At 44.8% G+C, this 17,742-nt stretch overlaps 1 protein-coding gene and 2 long non-coding RNA genes across 3 annotated transcripts in view; 2 read left to right on the top strand and 1 right to left on the bottom strand.

Annotated features, from left to right (window-relative positions):
• LOC109971935 (titin-like) overlaps positions 1–12,014 on the top strand; it is a 244,463-nt gene extending 232,449 nt beyond the window's left edge. Inside the window, 13 exon segments of the mRNA XM_020620505.1 lie at positions 1–41; positions 153–421; positions 544–859; positions 1,072–1,377; positions 1,634–1,933; positions 2,274–2,849; positions 3,029–3,334; positions 3,453–3,835; positions 4,154–4,364; positions 4,510–9,218; positions 9,417–10,065; positions 10,201–10,473; positions 10,726–12,014. The exon segment at positions 1–41 is cut by the window's left edge and continues 15 nt beyond it. Coding sequence (XP_020476161.1) covers positions 1–41; positions 153–421; positions 544–859; positions 1,072–1,377; positions 1,634–1,933; positions 2,274–2,849; positions 3,029–3,334; positions 3,453–3,835; positions 4,154–4,364; positions 4,510–9,218; positions 9,417–10,065; positions 10,201–10,473; positions 10,726–11,018 — 8,632 coding nt within the window. The 3' untranslated portion in view covers positions 11,019–12,014.
• A 698-nt stretch (positions 12,015–12,712) lies between these two features.
• LOC109971943 (uncharacterized) overlaps positions 12,713–17,742 on the top strand; it is a 5,507-nt gene continuing 477 nt past the window's right edge. The window contains exons 1-3 of the long non-coding RNA XR_002276616.1: positions 12,713–13,060; positions 17,085–17,119; positions 17,427–17,644. This is a non-coding gene — a long non-coding RNA (uncharacterized LOC109971943). The remainder of the gene's footprint in view (positions 13,061–17,084; positions 17,120–17,426; positions 17,645–17,742) is intronic.
• LOC109971944 (uncharacterized) overlaps positions 17,509–17,742 on the bottom strand; it is a 2,255-nt gene continuing 2,021 nt past the window's right edge. Inside the window, exon 3 of the long non-coding RNA XR_002276617.1 lies at positions 17,509–17,586. This is a non-coding gene — a long non-coding RNA (uncharacterized LOC109971944). The remainder of the gene's footprint in view (positions 17,587–17,742) is intronic.

The raw sequence follows: 17,742 nt of genomic DNA on the forward strand, positions 1-17,742 counted from the left end.
TGCTGAACTACCTGGAGTGGTTAAAGTCCAGGAGATGCTTGGTAGAGCAGTGTTCAATATTTACAATTTGATTTTATCCTCAGGGATACTTTTGTTTTCTCTTTTACCTCAATCTATAACTTACCTGACAAAATTATATTCCTTGTTTTCAGTTTATCCCGACTATGAGCTTGACCGTAAATATGAGGAGGACTACATTGTGCGTCAGGGCGGGGTCATTCGTCTTTCTGTGCCAATCAAGGGTAAACCCCTTCCTACATGCAAGTGGACCAAGGATGGCCGTGACATCTCCCACCGGGCTATGATTGCCGTCAATGATGACATCACTGAACTGGTCATTAAAGAGGCCCACAGAGACGACACTGGTACATATGACCTGGTGCTGGAGAACAAATGTGGCAGAAAGGCTGTGTACATCAAGGTGAGTAGCAAATGTGGCAAAGTTAGTTGAGTCATGATTTCAGTAAAATAAAACATACTAAAGTATTGGAAAAATAATCTTTGGAGTGGTTTGAACTTAACTTCCTGTTTGCCTTCCCCCAGGTGAAGGTGATTGGTCGCCCTGATGCCCCAGAAGGCCCTCTGGAGTTTGACGACATTCAGGCCAGATCAGTGCGGGTCAGCTGGAGGCCACCATCAGATGATGGTGGCTCCGACATCCTCGGATACATTGTTGAAAGGCGGGAGGTACCCAAGGCTGCCTGGTATACAGTAAATTCCCGTGTAACAGAGAACTCCCTGGTGGTGAAGGGCCTGAAAGAAAATGTGCAGTATCACTTTAAGGTTTCTGCTGAGAACCAGTTTGGTGTCAGCAGATCTCTCAAGTCTGAAGAATCTGTCATGCCAAAGACACCACTTTGTAAGTATTTATAATTTTTAGCAATTATTATCAGTTTCCAGTTCCAACTCACATTTGTCAAATGTTGCATGGTGGCCAAAACAATTAACTTAATAGACAAATTGCTGTGTTCTCATTGGCACTACACATTGGACACAGTGTATGTCCCTAATTCTCATATCAGTAGGCATTGATTAAATAGTGATTTTACTAACAACATGCTTTACCTTCAGGCGCACCAGAACCTCCCAGTAATCCACCAGAGATCATGGACGTGACCAAGTCCACAGTGTCTCTGTCCTGGGCACGGCCCCGGGATGACGGAGGCTCCCGTGTCACGGGATACTACGTGGAAAGGAGGGAAGTGTCAACGGAGAAGTGGGTGCGCCACAACAAGACCCACATCACCACTACCATGTACAACGTCACTGGTCTCATCCCCGATGCAGAGTACATGTTTAGAGTGGTGGCTCAGAACGACATTGGGCAGAGCGAACCTGGCCCTGTCTCAGAGTCTGTGGTCTGCAAAGATCCATTTGGTGAGTTAACATTACATGACACATTACATTACAGTTCTCCCTGAATAAATTGATAAAACTATGTAGATTAAGTAGACGAGGCACTGGACATTTCAGACACGATAGAATTATGTTGCAGGGAATTTTGTTCTAAGCTCATGTTTGTTTAAGTTCATTTGTAGGCTTGTGTATAATTAATTCAAGAACTAATTTTACATGAATTCCACAATACTTTTACCCCATGAATATTAATTTCTTTCTGTCTGTCTTCTTACAGACAAACCTAGCCAACCAGGAGAGATTGACATCATTTCTGTCACCAAAGACTCCATCACCATCCACTGGCTCAGGCCTGAACATGATGGCGGCAAAGAGATTCTAGGCTACTGGATTGAGTTCAGGCAGGCTGGAGAAAGTGCCTGGAAGAAATGTAACAAGGAACGCTCCAAGGATCGTCAGTTCACTATGGGTGGCTTGATGGAGGCCACAGAGTACGAGTTCAGAATCTTTGCTGAGAATGAAACCGGACTCAGCCGACCTCGCCGCACAGCCATGGGCATTAAGACCAAACTGAGCGGTAAGCCGCAGCAGAGTTCAGATCAGTCCAAACACAAAGACCTAGTCACGATAGCATTTACTTGATAATTCTTTAAAACATATTTACATGGTTGATTCAGTTGTTGTAAGCAGTGGATTTGCACACAGCAGTGAAACAAATTTCACAGCCAATCTGTGATGTGACCTGGGGTTCACAAAGTGGAATAGTTAAATTTTATGTTGCTTAAATCTACATGTGCAAACTTTAGCTCACCGCTGAAGGAGCAGGCAATGTCAGGATTGCTGCATAGTTTTTACAGAAAAAAAGGAAACTCTAACAAAACTTGATTTGAATCAGACTTTGCTGCTACTTTTTTCAGTTGGTGAGACTCCGGCTTTGAAGGAAGAGATCCAAGATGTAGCCACCAAACTTGGCCAGTCTGGAACTTTGACCTGTGCCATCACTGGCAGACCACTGCCTGAAATAAAGTGGTACCACTATGGCAAGGAACTGATCCAGAGCCGCAAGTACAAGATGAGCTCAGATGGCCGTAACCATTCCCTCAGCATCCTGACCGATGAGCAGGAAGACGAGGGCCTATACACCTGCAGGGCTATCAACGAGGCTGGAGAGACTGAGACCAGTGGCAAGCTGCACCTGCAGGCAACACCTCAGTTCCACCCTGGTTTCCCTCTGAAGGAGAAGTACTTTGCTGGGGCCGGCACCAGCCTCCGCCTCCATGTCGTCTACATCGGGCGGCCCATCCCGCAGATCATGTGGTTTTATGGCAAGAAGCCGCTGAATCAATCTGAGAATGTGATTATTGAAAACACTGAAAGCTACACCCACCTGGTGGTAAGGAACGTCCAGAGGAAGACTAACGCTGGCTGCTACAAGGTGCAGCTCAGCAACGTGTTTGGAACCGTTGACACTGTGCTACATGTTGAAATCCAAGGTAACCCCAGACTACAGAAGAAACAGACCAAAACTTTAAAGGTCAAATGTCAAATAATATAGCATGCCTGTGCAGACATACAGTATCTTCAATGTGTAATTTCTATTACTAGATCTACTGTATGTATATGTATATGTATAAAAGGGGCTGTTACTCATTCCTGTTTTGATTTTTTTCAGATAAACCATGCATCCCAGAGGGCCCTGTGGTTGTCGAAGCCTTGCTGAAGAGCTCAGCTGTCATCAGCTGGAAGGCTCCCAAGGACGATGGAGGCTCTATGATCACCAACTATATTGTGGAGAAGCGTGAGGCCAAAGAAGGCGAGCAGTGGCACCTGGTATCCTCTTCCATCTCTGGTACCACCTGCCGTGTCCTGAAGCTGACAGAGAATGCTGGCTACTACTTCAGAGTGTCTGCTCAGAACCAGTATGGCGTCAGTGAGCCTCTGGAGATCCCATCAGTGGTCATCATCAAGAGTCCGTTCGGTAAGTCTATTCACATTGTGCTTGTGAGTTTTGGCATATATAGCTAAACTGCAGAGGGTCAGGCCTGATTTTACAAAAATATAGAGCACTACAGTAATATTCCACGTTTGTTTCTCAGAACGACCTGGCATCCCACAGCAGCCATTTATCATCAGCTCCACCAAGGACTCTTGTGTCGTCTGCTGGAGGCCTCCAAGCAGCGATGGAGGCGCTAAAATCACCAGCTACTATCTGGAGAAACGTGAGAAGAAGCAGAACAAGTGGATGTCAGTAACCACCAAGAACATTGTGGAGACAAGCTACGAGGTCACAGGCTTAATTGAGGGCTTCGAATATGAGTTCCGTGTCAAGTGTGAGAACATGGGCGGAGAGAGCGACTGGAGCGAGATTTCTGAGCCTATCATCCCTGTGTCCGACCAACCTCCTCGTGCTCCCACGTTCAGGGAGGAGATCAGGGACATGACCGTGAAATATCATGCCAGCGCTACTTTTGTCACAAAGGTATTTTAGACTACACTTTATTTTCCTTCAAGAATTCACATGCTTTGTCTAGATTTCTGAAGGGCTAAATTTCAAAACTACAAGTAATTATAGTGTAAATGTCAAAGGGACACCCAGAGTCAAATGAGAAAACTGAAATCAGTTTAATCCGATCAGAAGTTCCCTCTGGTCCCCAAGCTTGGCCACATGCAGCCCTTATCTCAGAGATTAAATAGATTTGTAAATGTTCCCATATTATGACATATGGAGAATATGCCATTTCTTTTATAGAGAGTTCTTCAGTAAATCATTTAACTTGGTTGTTTTTCTGATGACAAGGTGATGGGACATCCCAAGCCTGTGGTGAAATGGTACCGCAGTGGAAAGGAGATCCTGGCAGATGGAACAAAGATCAAAGCCATGGAGTTCAAGGGAGGCTACTACCAGCTGGTCATCACCACCGCTGATGAGAATGATGCCATGGTTTACCAAGTCAGAGCAACCAATTCCTCAGGATCCATTTCTACAACAGCCAACCTGGAGGTGGAAGGTAACTGTATAACTTTAGAGCAATTATTGTTGTTAATCTTTCCTGGAATCTTTTAATGAGATCATATGCAGGTGTCATTTGTTAAAAAAGAAATGTTAATAGATATCAAACCTATGAATTTTTTTTTTTCTAATTTTAATTCCAGTTCCTGCCAAGATCTACCTGCCCAAAGAGCTCCAGGGAATGGGAGCAGTCCAAGCTTTGCGTGGTGACCACATCACCATCAAGATTCCCTTATCTGGCAAGCCCGAGCCAGCAGTCACTTGGCAGAAGGGTCAGGAGATCCTCTCAAACTCTTCTTATCACCAAATTATCACCACCAGGTCTTTCACCTCCCTGGTCTTCCAGAACGGAGTGCAGAGGCAGGATAGTGGTTACTACACTATTACCGCAAAGAACAGGTTTGGGATGGACAAGCAAACCATTGAGGTGAATGTGGTTGATATACCTGAACCTCCAAAGGGACTTGTGGTTACTGACATTGCACGGGACTCAATTACCCTGACCTGGGAGCCCCCTGCCAGTGATGGTGGAAGCAGTATCATTAGCTATATTGTAGAAAAGTGTCCCACCACTTCTGACAGGTGGGTCCGTGCTGGACAGTCCACTGACTGCAGCATCACCATCCTCACTGTATTTGGAAAGAGCAAGTATCAGTTCCGTGTCCTTGCTGAGAACCAGTTTGGGCTGAGCCAGCCTTCTGAGCCAACTGAGCCCATCACCACAAAAGAGGACAAGTCTGTCATTAGGAACTATGATGAGGAAGTGGATGAAACCAGGGAGGTCACCAAGGAGGAAGCTCTGTTCTACAAGGTGAAGGAGTTTTCCTCCAAGTACATCATCTCTGAGGAGCTTGCTCGCTGTCAGTTTGGAGTGGTCCACCGTTGCATGGAGATTGCCACAAAGAAGACCTTCATGGCCAAGTTTATCAAAGTCAAAGGAACTGATCGTGAGTTGGTTCTCAGGGAAATAGTGGCACTCAATGTAGCAAGGCACACAAATATCATCTACCTGCACGAATGCTTTGAAAGCATGGAGGAGATCATCCTGGTCTTTGAATTCATTTCTGGGGTTGACATTTTTGAGCGCCTTGGCACCAGCAACTTTGAGCTTACAGAGCAGGAGATTGTTCACTACCTCAGACAAGTCTGCTCTGCCCTCAGGCTCTTGCATAGCCACAACTTTGGCCACTTTGAAATCCGGCCAGACAACATTGTCTACACCACAAGGAGAAGCACCACCATAAAGATTATTGAGATGGGCCAGGCTAGGTTGCTGGTGCCAGGAGAAAACTTTAGAATTCTGTTCTCAGCTCCAGAGTACTGTGCTCCTGAGGTCCACCGCCACGACCTGGTCACAACGGCCACTGATATGTGGTCTGTTGGTGTTATGGCTTATGTCCTGCTCAGTGGCCTTAATCCATTTGCAGCAGAGTCCACTACAAAGGTGATTGAGAAAATCTGCAGCTGTGAGTACCTCTTTGACAGTGAAGCATTTAAGGACATCAGCCTGGAGGCTATGGACTTTGTGGACAGACTTCTGGTCAAGGACCAGAAGCTCCGTATGACAGCCCATGAGGCTCTTGAGCATCCATGGCTCAAGATGAAGATTGAGCATGTTAGCAGCAAGATCATTAGGACACTGAGACATAGAAGGTACTACCAGTCTCTGGTGAAAAGGACAGATACTATTGTGTCAGCAGCTCGTGTGGCCTTTGGCGGTGCCTTCAAGAATCAGAGAGGTTTGGCTGTTGGTAAAGTGAAGACTGGAACTGAGTATCTTGGCCTTCGAGCTGGTCCAGTCATGCATGGCTCAGTTGAGGAAGGTGGCTATGTCAGATTCACTTGTAGCATTGCCAACTATGACAAGAGTACACAAGTGTCGTGGTACTTTGGTAACCGTCAGCTACACCCCAGCCCCAAGTATGAGATTACTTACAGTAATGGATTTGCCAGTATTTATGTGAAGGATGTTGAAGACAGTGATGATGGTGTATATAGATGCAAGGTGGTGAGTGATGACAGAGAGGACAGTGCTTATGGAGAACTCTTTGTTGAGACAGTGAGGAGCATCAGAGAGTACTACATGAGCCGCACCATCAAGAAACTGAGGAAGAGAGTTGACAAGACAAAACTCCTACAGAGGCCACCAGAGATCACTTTGCCTCTTTATAATTGCACTGCCTATATTGGTGACGATGTGCGCTTTGGTGTCACTATTACAGTGCACCCGGATCCTCATGTAACATGGTTTAAGAATGGAGAGAAAATCCAGCCAGATGAAGATGACAGCAAGTACACATTCACCAGTGATAAGGGTCTGTACCAGCTGGTGATCCACAACCTGGACATTGGTGATGATGCCGAATACAGCATCATGGCCCAGAACAAGTTTGGAGAAGACAGCTGCAAGGCCCATCTCACTGTGATACCTCACCCTGTGATGGAGGACACTATGAGGCCCATGTTCAAACGTCTCCTGGCTAATGTTGATTGCCCTGAGGGACATAGTGCGCGCTTCGAGGTGAGAGTCTCAGGAATCCCATCTCCTACTTTGACATGGGAGAAAGATGGCCATCCATTAGAGTTTGGTCCTAAGGTGTTTGTGATACAGGAAGACAAGGACCACTATATCCTGCACATCAGAGAGACTCTGCTGGAGGACTCTGGTGTGTACAAGGTTACTGTGACCAACTCTGCTGGCTCTACAAGCTGCCAGGCTACACTGACGGTGGACCGCTTTACCTACACCAGAAGAGAGTACAAGAGCGAGGAGGAAAAATACAGACACATACAGAAACGGATTGAAAAGACCAACAAGATGGCTCAGCGGATTGTTGCCACTGAGGAAGTTGTACCTTTCAACCCCACAGCCCAGGAGGCTCTCAAATTTGCTGCAGAGATGTACAAGCCTGCAGTGAGCACCAAGAACGTGGAGGGTGAGTTCGACATCACAATAGAGAAGTCAGAGACAAAGAGGCTTGAGGAGGAGAGAAGGATCTTCATGCCATATGAAATCCCTGAGCCCGTGGTTCATGATCCCAGAGTTCTGGATGAGGACAAAACTATCAAACAGTTTGTGCCTCTTTCTGACATGAAGTGGTACAAGAAGCTGAGAGACCAGTATGAGATTTCAGAGAGAACAGAGCGAATTGTGCAGAGGCGGCAGAGACGTATTCGCCTGTCTAGATGGGAGCAGTTTTACGTCATGCCCCTCCCTAGAATTACCGACCAGTACAGGCCAAGATGGCGTATTCCAAAACTGACTCTGGATGATTTGGAAACTGTCAGGCCTGCACGGCGTTCACTGTCTCCTGTATCCGAAGCCTCCTTCAGATCCCGAAGGAGATCTCTGGGAGACCTTAGTGATGAGGAGCTGCTGATGCCTGTGGATGACTACCTTTCCATGAGGAGAAGAGAGGAGGAGAAAATGGTGCTAGAGGATGAACTGGAGCTTGGCTTTTCTGCCTCTCCCATTGGCAGCCCTGTCCGCTTGGAGCGGCGTGCCATAGAGCGCGAAGAGAGGAGGCAGGAGGTCAGTCACGAGGCTGTTGAGGTTGCTGAGACCAAGAAGAAACGCACCATTTCTCAGTATATGAGGAGGAGAAGGTCGCTGTCTCCCACATACATCGAGCTGATGCGTCCAGTGTCGGAGCTGATCAGACCATCACGTGCCGGGCCTCCTGTGGAATTGGGGGGAGAAATCACAGAGAGGAGATCACCCACTCCAGAGAGGACCCGTCCTCGCTCTCCCAGCCCCATCAGGTCTGTCGAAAGGTTGTCACGCTCTTCATCCAGGTTTGAGCGGTCTGCCCGCTTTGACATCATGTCCCGCTATGAGGCCAGAAAGGCTGCTCTGAAGTCTGAGAGGACATATCAGGTAGTTACCCAGGCACCTTTTAGTCTCGACCATGTTCCCCGTGTGACCGTCAGAATGAGATCTCATCGCATACCAGTTGGGCAAGACACCAAGTTCACCCTCAACGTCCAAGCCAAACCAGAGGCTGAGATCGAGTGGTTCCACAATGGAAGTGCCATCTCTGAAAGCAGTGAAAAATATGTCTTCACCAACATGAGTGGTGTGTTGTCCATCACTATTCTGGACTGCCAGGAAGAGGACAGCGGAACATACCGCTGTGTGTGCTCCAACTCCAAAGGAGAGGCTTCGGACTATGCCACCCTGGAGGTGTCAGGTGGTGGCTACACCACCTTCTCCTCTCGCCGCAGGGATGAGGAAGCTCTCAAAGCATATGTTCCTGACGTTACACGAATTGATCATTATCACACCTCCCACTTCAAAGCTGGTTATGCTTCCCAGACCCACTTTGAGGTGGAAGAGAGCAAGTCAAAGCTGACCGAGTCACACGAGGTTGTCACACATGAAAGATATGGTGCCTCCTCTGAGAGGTACTCTTCTGCTGAATACCTGTCATCTGCTTCCTCCTTTTCATCAGACAAGTTTTCTATGACTGAGAAACACACCACATCTGAAACTAAACTGAAGTCATCTGCTGCTGTTACTGAAGATGTTTCTGTCCGCAAGGTGAAACCTTCTCTTCCTGCCAGAATCCTCACCAAGCCCCAGTCAGTGACAGTTGCAGAGGGAGAGACAGCAAGATTCTTCTGTGATATTGATGGAGATCCTTCACCCACTGTAACATGGACATACAAGAGCAGAACCATTGTCTCATCTCACCGCATCCAGGTCAGCACCACTCAGTACAAATCTAGCCTGGAGATTACCTCTGTAAGGGCGTCTGATGAGGGTAGTTACACAGTGGTGGTAGAGAACTCAGCAGGCCGACAGGAGGCTCACTTCACCCTGACCATCCGCAGACCAGCTCCCAAAAAGGAGGTCAAAGCTGTCAGATCCCCAGAGCCATCTGTAAAGTCAACCACTGCCAGTGTAAAGTCACCAGAGCCTTCAGTTCAGTCTCCTGCTCCCTCTGTAACTTCCCCTGTCCCCAGTGTCAAGTCACCAGAACCCAGCATCAAGTCCCCTGAGCCTTCAGTTAGGTCACCAGCTCCAAGTGTTAAGTCACCTGAACTTGAGGGAGTTAAGTCACCACAGGGTATAAAATCTCCTGAACCCAGACTAAAGTCACCAGCACCAGTCAAGTCTCCAGAGAGAGTGAAGTCACCTGAACCTGAGGAAGCAAAATCTCCTCGGGGTGTCAAATCTCCAGAACCTGCAGGAATCAAAACACCAAAAGGCATCAAGCCCTCAGAACCTTCAGGCATCAAATCACCAAGGGCCTTGAAGTCCCCTGAACCTGAGGGAATCAAATCACCCCCTAGGGTGAAGTCTCCTACTACCATCACGCCCCCCAAGAGGGTTGTGTCTCCACCCACCGTCAAATCCCCAACCCCGAAACCTCCCAGGGTCCTGAGTCAGCTAACAGCCGAGGCCTGTGAGGGCTCTGTGAGAATGTCCTGTGCCTGTGAGAGCAGCGTCAGGGAGGTGCTGTGGTATGTCAATGGGAGGAGGCTGTCAAAGAGCAGCCGCTTTGAGATGCACTACTCAGAGGGCTCCTGCAGCCTTGTAATCAATGATTTATTAGACAGTGATCAGGGCGAGTACACCTGTGAGATGACATCGGATGGGGGGGTATCCAAATCCTCCTTCTTCTTCACCGGACAGGTGTTCCAGTCCATACGCATGAAGATCTCAGCCTACCGTGAGCAGCAACTAGCACTTAAAGGTGAGCACCTCCCTCAAGATTTCAAGCAGATTTAGTCCAATTTTGTGCTATGAAATGATGATAAGGCTTTTCTGACATAGCTTTGGGCTAATTCAGAAAAATGACCTTCACTATTTCCGTCTCTGCCCTAAACAGGATCAGTGACGATGACCCAAAAAGAGTCGTCATCAGCCATGAGCTCATCCATGATGATGAAGAAGGAAGTCCACAAAATGGAGAAGTCGTCATCCACCTCTTCCTCTGCCAGGCAGGCAATGATATCATCAAAGATGGAGTCCAGCTCCTTCAGCAGTATGGCAGCCGAGATGAAGTTGGAGACTATGTCTATGTCATCCATGACATCTGAGGCATATAGCAGCTCCACAGAGATGGCCTCCCACCTGGAGGGCTCTTCATTCAGAGCAATCGGTAAGACGCTCTCTGTTTTAAAGAAAGCTCTGCTTTAGCTCCCTCACATTCACACTCTTATTCATAGGCTTCCATTCCAAGGCAGCTCTTTTGAAATTAATAGCAACACATCATCAACTTGACCTTCTTTGTACCTGCATGTGAAGATCAGAATTTTGTTCTGCGTTCTTCACTTTCTGTTGTGAAATGCTGTGGCCACTGAAATTTCTCTCACACAAAAAAAAATCACTGCCCCTTTGTATCTGTTTCCAGGTTCAGCTCCCAGGATCGAGGCTCTGCCGGAGGACATTAGTATTGAACCAGGCAAAGTCCTGACGGTCGCCTGTGCCTTCTCTGGCGACGCCAAAATCATTGAGTGGTCCCGTGGAGGCAGAGCCATCAAGGTGACTGCTGGTGGACGCTTCCACATAGAGACCACAGAGGACCTGACCACCCTCATCATCACTGGGGTCAGGAAGGAAGACGCTGGAACCTACACCCTCAAACTGTCCAACGAGCTTGGATCCGACACAGCGACTGTTCACATTAGCGTTCGATCAGCGTAAACAAAGTCTAATTTTCCAAACTTCCCCTCCACCCTACTTCTATGCCTTTTTATTTTTTAATTGAGCAAAATCACTTGATAAAGATCTGGATTTCTGTTCTTGTAAATATGAACTATTTTTGTACCAATCTTGACATTAATTTATGCCAAAGTAGACTAAAGTCTAAAGTTGTTATAAAATGTGCCATATTGGATAACTATGACTTAGGATGTTTGATCCATTTTTCTGTGACATGTACATAATGTATATAGCCGAATTTAACGGTTATGGGAAATGTATGCATTGTTATTTATGACAATAATATTAACAAACAAAATGAAACTAAATGTGGTTTAACAGGAGAAAGTTTCACCAGGAACGAATACCCTGTTAAACTGAGAAACTAAACTCTGTGCCTCAACGATAAGTTGAAGTCTTAAGATTGCCTCAACAGGTAGAGAGGCTCCCTGTTGACGTTCACTCAATCAGAGACAAAATTATGAACGCACTGCTGGAGAGTGAGAGTAGTGCTGTTACATTGTAACAAGAGCGTGAGATCCTGAGTGCTGTTTGCATTTACCCTCATGTAAGCAGGACGACTGGACCTCGCCTTCTGACTGATTATGTCATAACACCATTTGATGACATGCTCACAGTGCGAGCGGCCTGCACTTCCTGAGCACAAGTGTTTTGTTTTGTTTTGTTTTGTGCTCTGCTTCTGGCAAACCACCACTTGCTTGGGCTCCTCCTCATACCATCAACCTGGCCAATCACATAAACAGAGTCCATCTTGTGCTTGTTTGCAGAGGCAGAGCTGTCTCTTGGAGGCATGCAGTGTGTTTGTGTGTTAGTTTTTAGAAGTTCACCTGTCAGTCAAGCTGGGCGCCACTAAACTGATGCACAGCAGCTGATACCAACCACTGCTGCGTTCACTGATGACGACAAGATGCATGGTCTTATGTCGCCCTGCACTTTGGTTTGATTGAAGTTAAGATTTGTAGCGTTGATTATTTTTGCAGCCTCCTTGAGTTTTTCTCCAGTTATTGGTTTAATAAAGCATGATTATCAGCACTACAGGGTGTTTCTGCTGTGGTTATTTGTGTCCTTTTTCCTGCCTCTGCTGTAAATTGGAAAATCACTAAACATCGAGAGCGTAATACTTGGGGTTTTTGTTTTTTTAAATGATTAATGATATTCATGGTTCCATGTCCATGTTCTAGCACTGAGCTCCAACTTGGCCATTCAATCTTCTCTCGTTTTGCTTTTAAACAAAGTAGAAAAAATGCAACAAATGTAACGTACAAGGGAAAAAGTTGTGTGATTTGATTTTAAGGGGCCACTTACAATATTAAACATTGTGTTGCCATTTTGCTGGATTGTACCAGAGGTCTTTACACATGACATTCAGTTTATTTAACATGGAACATCAAGTTGCTCAATGTCTAAAAGAAAAATAGACTTGATGAAACATTCCTAATAAATTGTCATGGCCCCGTTTTCACCTAAAATGCCTGTAGTCTGAGCTTCACATTATCATATTAAGATTCTTAACAGAACACAAGGGTTAATCAAATCATGGTGGACATTTAATCAAGTGCTAACTGTTTTTACTGCTTACATTGTTTTATTGTTGCTGTTTCTAGACCTGCTGAAGCCACTACCAGTGGTTCCACAGTCACTCATTAGATCTCTCCTGCCAACTCAACCAATTAGGCAAAGAAACCCAAGACTTGCTCTGACTGCTACTACTACTGCTGTGCTTCAGTAACTAGTAACCCTTGCATACTCTGACAGCAGACAACATGAATATCTGAGATGACGTTTGGAAATATATCTGACCACATTTTCCCAGAGATAGTTTGACATATCGGGTGTGATGCATCAGGACCAGAATGACAGATTTATCACCTGTTGACACCTGTTCCAAACTTCATTCCACTAGGTGGTGGTAATACACCTGTTAAGCTGTTGTCAACAGCCAATAAACACCTGAAGAAGAAGAAGTTGACGAAGATGGAGTCAACGGCGCCTGACAGAAATGTTTGTGACTGGGGGAAAGATAGGTAAGTGGACTGAGTAAATTGTAAACTGCACATTTGTGTGAATTATGGTTGCGAAGTTGAGGTAAATTAATGCGGGAGGGTGAGCTTTTAACCATATGTGTGATGCATGCGGCAGGCTTACATTGTGCAAGCTAATGTGTGGCTACAGAAGAAGTTTGGTCAACCTTATTTGAGTGATTAACGTTAACAACACAGGATGAAATCAAGTTTGAAGGGCAGCAGAGTTGGTTTGGATGGATTATCTGGGATGTTTGGGTGGTTACTGTAAATGTTTTGTGCTTCGATAGCATTTAAAATGTTTGCTAGCTAGTTTGTTTGCTGTGGCTTGATTAAGATAGCTGAAATATTGCTAGTGTCTATTAGGGCCTGCTAGTTCAAGTTCAAAGTATTTATTTTGTCATATGCACATTTGTACAGGGAAACGTGTTTCCCTGTACAAATGGAATTCTTACTTGCTGCTATGACTTTGTTGAACTGTTTGGTGGCTAGGACAGGTTCTGAATTGTTATGCTAGTTATGGGTATGTGTATAAACAGAATTTTAAATGCTATCGTTCACATACACTCAGATGCCGCATGAGCCACTTACGTTTATCACGGCGATACGTTACCGCGGCTGCGATGTTGCGCCTCTTAACGCGCATGTACACTGATCAGCCATAACATTGACCACTTGCCTAATACTGTTTACATAGGAGTCCATAGAAGTTGGTTGGCACTTGTGTCACTCTGCAGCTCACTGTGCATCTTCTGTGAATCCATTTGCTTCCACAGTTCTACTGTCAGGAAGAGCACAGATGTGTCTACAATTCGGTGAAAAACCTGTGTAAAAGGAGTGAAAACTGTGGTCATGAGGACGAGTTAGCCACACTACAATCATCATACATTGCTGATTTTCCAGCAGTTTGTTTTGTGACTAACTCCAGAGATGTAGTTATGATACAGGATGTTTGGTTAAATTCTAAATGCAGATTTTCATAACACAATGTATTGCATAATTGTGAAATTGAAGGAAATCGATACATGGCGTTCAAGATTTTTTACAAATAAAAATCTGTAAAGTGCGGCATGCATATGTATTCAGCTCCCCTGAGTCAATACTTTGTCAAACCACTTTTTGCTGCAATTACATCTGCAAGTCTTTTGGGGTATGTCTCTACCAGATTTGCACATCTAGAGACTGAAATTTTTGCCCATTCTTGTTTGCAAAATAGTTCCAGTTCAGTCAGATCAGATGGAGAGCGTCTATGAACAGCAATTTTCAAGTCTTGCCACAGATTCTCAATAGGATTTAGGTCTGCACTTTGACTGGGCTATTTCTAACACCTGAATATGCTTTGATCTAAACCATTCCATTGTAGCCCTAGCTGTATGTTTAGGGTCGTTGTCCTGCTGGAAGGTGAACTTCTTCTTTGGCAGTCTTTGGCAGCCTTTAACAGGTTTTCTTCCAGGATTGCCCTGAATATAGCTCTATCCATCTTTCCATCAACTCTGACCAGCTTCCCTGTCCTTGCTGAAGAAAAGCATCCCCACAGCATGATGCTGCCACCACCATGTTTCACGGTGGGGATGGTGTGTTCAGGTTGATGTGCAGTGTTGGGTTTCCGCCACACAGTGTTTTGCATGTAGACCAAAAACTTCAGTTTTGGTCTCATCTGACCAGAGCACCATCTTCCACATTTGCTGTGTCCCCTACATGGCTGCAAACAGGACTTCTTATTGCTTTCTTTCAGCAATGGCTTTCTTCTTGCCACTCTTCCACAAAAGCAAGACTTGTGGAGTGCACGAGTAATAGTTGTCCTGTGGACAGATTGTCCCACCTGAGCTGTGGATCTTTGCAGCTCTTTCAGAGTTACCATGGGCCTTTTGGCTGCTTCTCTGATTAATGCTCTCCTTGCTTGGCCCATCAGTTTAGGTGGACTGCCATGTCTTCATTCCATTTTTAGATGATGGCATGAACAGTGACGTTCAAAGCTTGGGATGGTTTTTATAATCTAACCCTGCTTTAAATTTTTCCACAATTTTATCCCTGATCTGTCTGGTGTGTTCCTTAGTCTTCATGATGCTGTTTGTTCACTAATGTTTTCTAACAAACCTCTGAGGCCTTCACAGTACAGCTGTATTTATACTGAGATTGAATTACACACAGGTGGACTTTATTTATTAATTAGGTGACTTCTCAAGGCAGTTGGTTGCACTGGATTTTATTTAGGGATATCAGAGGAAGGGGGCTGAGAGGGCTGAATTCATATGCACGCCACACTTTTCAGATTTTTATTTGTAAAAAATCTTGAACACCATGTATCATTTTCCTTCCACTTCACAGTTATGCATGTAATGTGACAAAATGTGGAAAAGTTCAAGGGGTATGAATACTTTTGCAAGGTACTGTGTGTGTGTGTGTGTGTGTGTGTGTGTGTGTGTGTATACACACACACTGTCTTATAGTTGTGTGCAACTGCATCAAAAGACAACTCAGAGGTGCATTTATAGGCTGTAGAAAGACTTGCCCAGTGGCACCAGTCACTTTAAAGTACACAGTTTAAGGCTACTTAACATAATAACAATACAGTGAGATATCTGATAAATATAATTTCCAGTATCTTGCTGGTGTATTATTTATTTAAACTTACAAATACATTTTCTTCACCTGATCCTCAGCTATCTTAACTTAGAAAACTAGAAGGATTAGTAATGCATCAAATTCATCACATCTGTTAAAGTAAAATATTCTTACATGTGAAATGTTTTTCAACTATTAAATCTGGCCAGACGCCCCTGGCAACTTGGCGGTAGGTGAGACGCATCGCAGAAACCTTCATGTGGCATCTTTGTGTGTGGCTGTGGTTTAGTTAGCTGAAATGTATGCTAGTGTTTGTTAGTTCTTGCTGTCGCTTAGGGCCGTGACAAGGTACTGTCCAGGGAAATAAAACAGGGAAAGGTGTAAATAGACTTGACTTTGAAATATACTGACTGGAATTAGCTTGGTGGGACACCTGAAGCTGCAGCTGAACCTCTGATGAACTGTTGGGTAATTTGTCCCTCATTTCTTTCAGTGTAGTTACATTCTTGGTGAAAATAATCAAGATCAGTGTGGAGAGTGACCGCGCCTCAGACAGAATGTCTTAGAATGTGTTTTAACAGTAACTTAAAATCTTGACCTATCCCTTTACTGTCAGATTGGAGAACTTTTCTATGTGCATGGTTTGAGAAGTTGGCATTGGATAAAAATACAGTCCATTTTAAGTCCCAGCCTGTGACTCTCATGTGTTACATACGTTTGTGTCTTCTGCCAACCTGTGGAATTGATGCGTGCCGACTGTTTTAACCCCATACTGTCATTTGACAACATTTACCTAAATTCTGAGGGTATTTCTTGAACCCTCATAGACTCTTCTAAAGATGTGGAATTAAAGTCATCGGGTTCAATTAAAATATAATTTTAATCAGTTTCTCGCATATCCATTCTTCTCATCTAAATAAGATGGTGACAGGAAATGACTTCATCACTCTGGCTTCGTATGAAGTCAGAAATTACGTTATTTCCTGGCACCATCTTTAACCAACTACAGACAAATGGTTTTACCTGAGAAATTGGCAAAAAAAAGCAGCTTTATCCTAGACTGGGAGGGATTATTTTATTTGCAAAGTATTTTCAGAAGTTGGGTGAGTGTTGTGATGGTATGATACAGAGTCAGCATGCATCAATTCTGCGGGTTAGGGCAGAGTTGTCTATGTGACTGTTGTATGTAAAACATCAGTTATTTGGTGGCCTTTTCTTTGTTTAAGCAGTGGCAGTTCAGACCTAATTCAAATCATAAACTTTATAAATATGTATGAAAACTGAATCTATAGTTTTTCATTTACAAAACATTTCTTTTACAACTTAACCTTCTCCAGTGTTGCTTGTATTCGCACCAGATGTGCTTATTTCTCCATGTTTTTCTGCTTTGAATGAGGATTTAGTTTCTTGTTCAGCAGCAGGATTGTAAATAATAACATAGTGCGTATGTTTTCTTTTCCAGAGTCCAGAGGCGCAGCAACCACCAGAAGAGACAAGGTATGTTCCTCAGTGGCTTTACTGAGTAGCAGAGGACAGCTGGCATTAAGCCATCCTGCCGGTGCACGCCAACGCCTTCACACATAATAAAGGAGACACTGCGGCACGTTTAATTACAAGCAAAACATTTTTCCTTTCCTGTAGACAAGGCAAGTTTATTACATTAAATCACTTATTTCACTTTGCAAAAACATTTCAATTTCATTCTTCACTTTCACTGCGTTCCTCCAGACTCGGCGTTGGCTGTGTGTAAACGTGTTCTTGTGGCTGTTTGACCTTGTTCAATACTTCTGTTCTATTTTGGCAGGTTCCTGTAGGTGTTGAGTTGAAACCCTCAGCAACAATTATCTGGAGGCAAAGAAAGGCCTGATCTTCATGGTGATGACCACCTCGCCGCCACATGTAGGCTCTGGCCACAGGCATTGGCTGAGTAGCAGCGCCTTGTCACCAGCCACCTCCATCGAGCCCTGTTTGGAGCGAACAAGGATAGAAAAGTGTGAGATCTGAAAAGGGTGACATGGACAGGTACAACAGTGAGGTCTAGACGTACTATATAAATTGCCATAAGATCACTTCTGTTGTGATTTGACACTTTACAAATAAAACTGAAAATATTATTATAG

Source organism: Monopterus albus, unplaced genomic scaffold (genome assembly GCF_001952655.1).
Source record: "Monopterus albus unplaced genomic scaffold, M_albus_1.0 scaffold239.1, whole genome shotgun sequence".
NCBI classification, from domain to species: domain Eukaryota; kingdom Metazoa; phylum Chordata; class Actinopteri; order Synbranchiformes; family Synbranchidae; genus Monopterus; species Monopterus albus.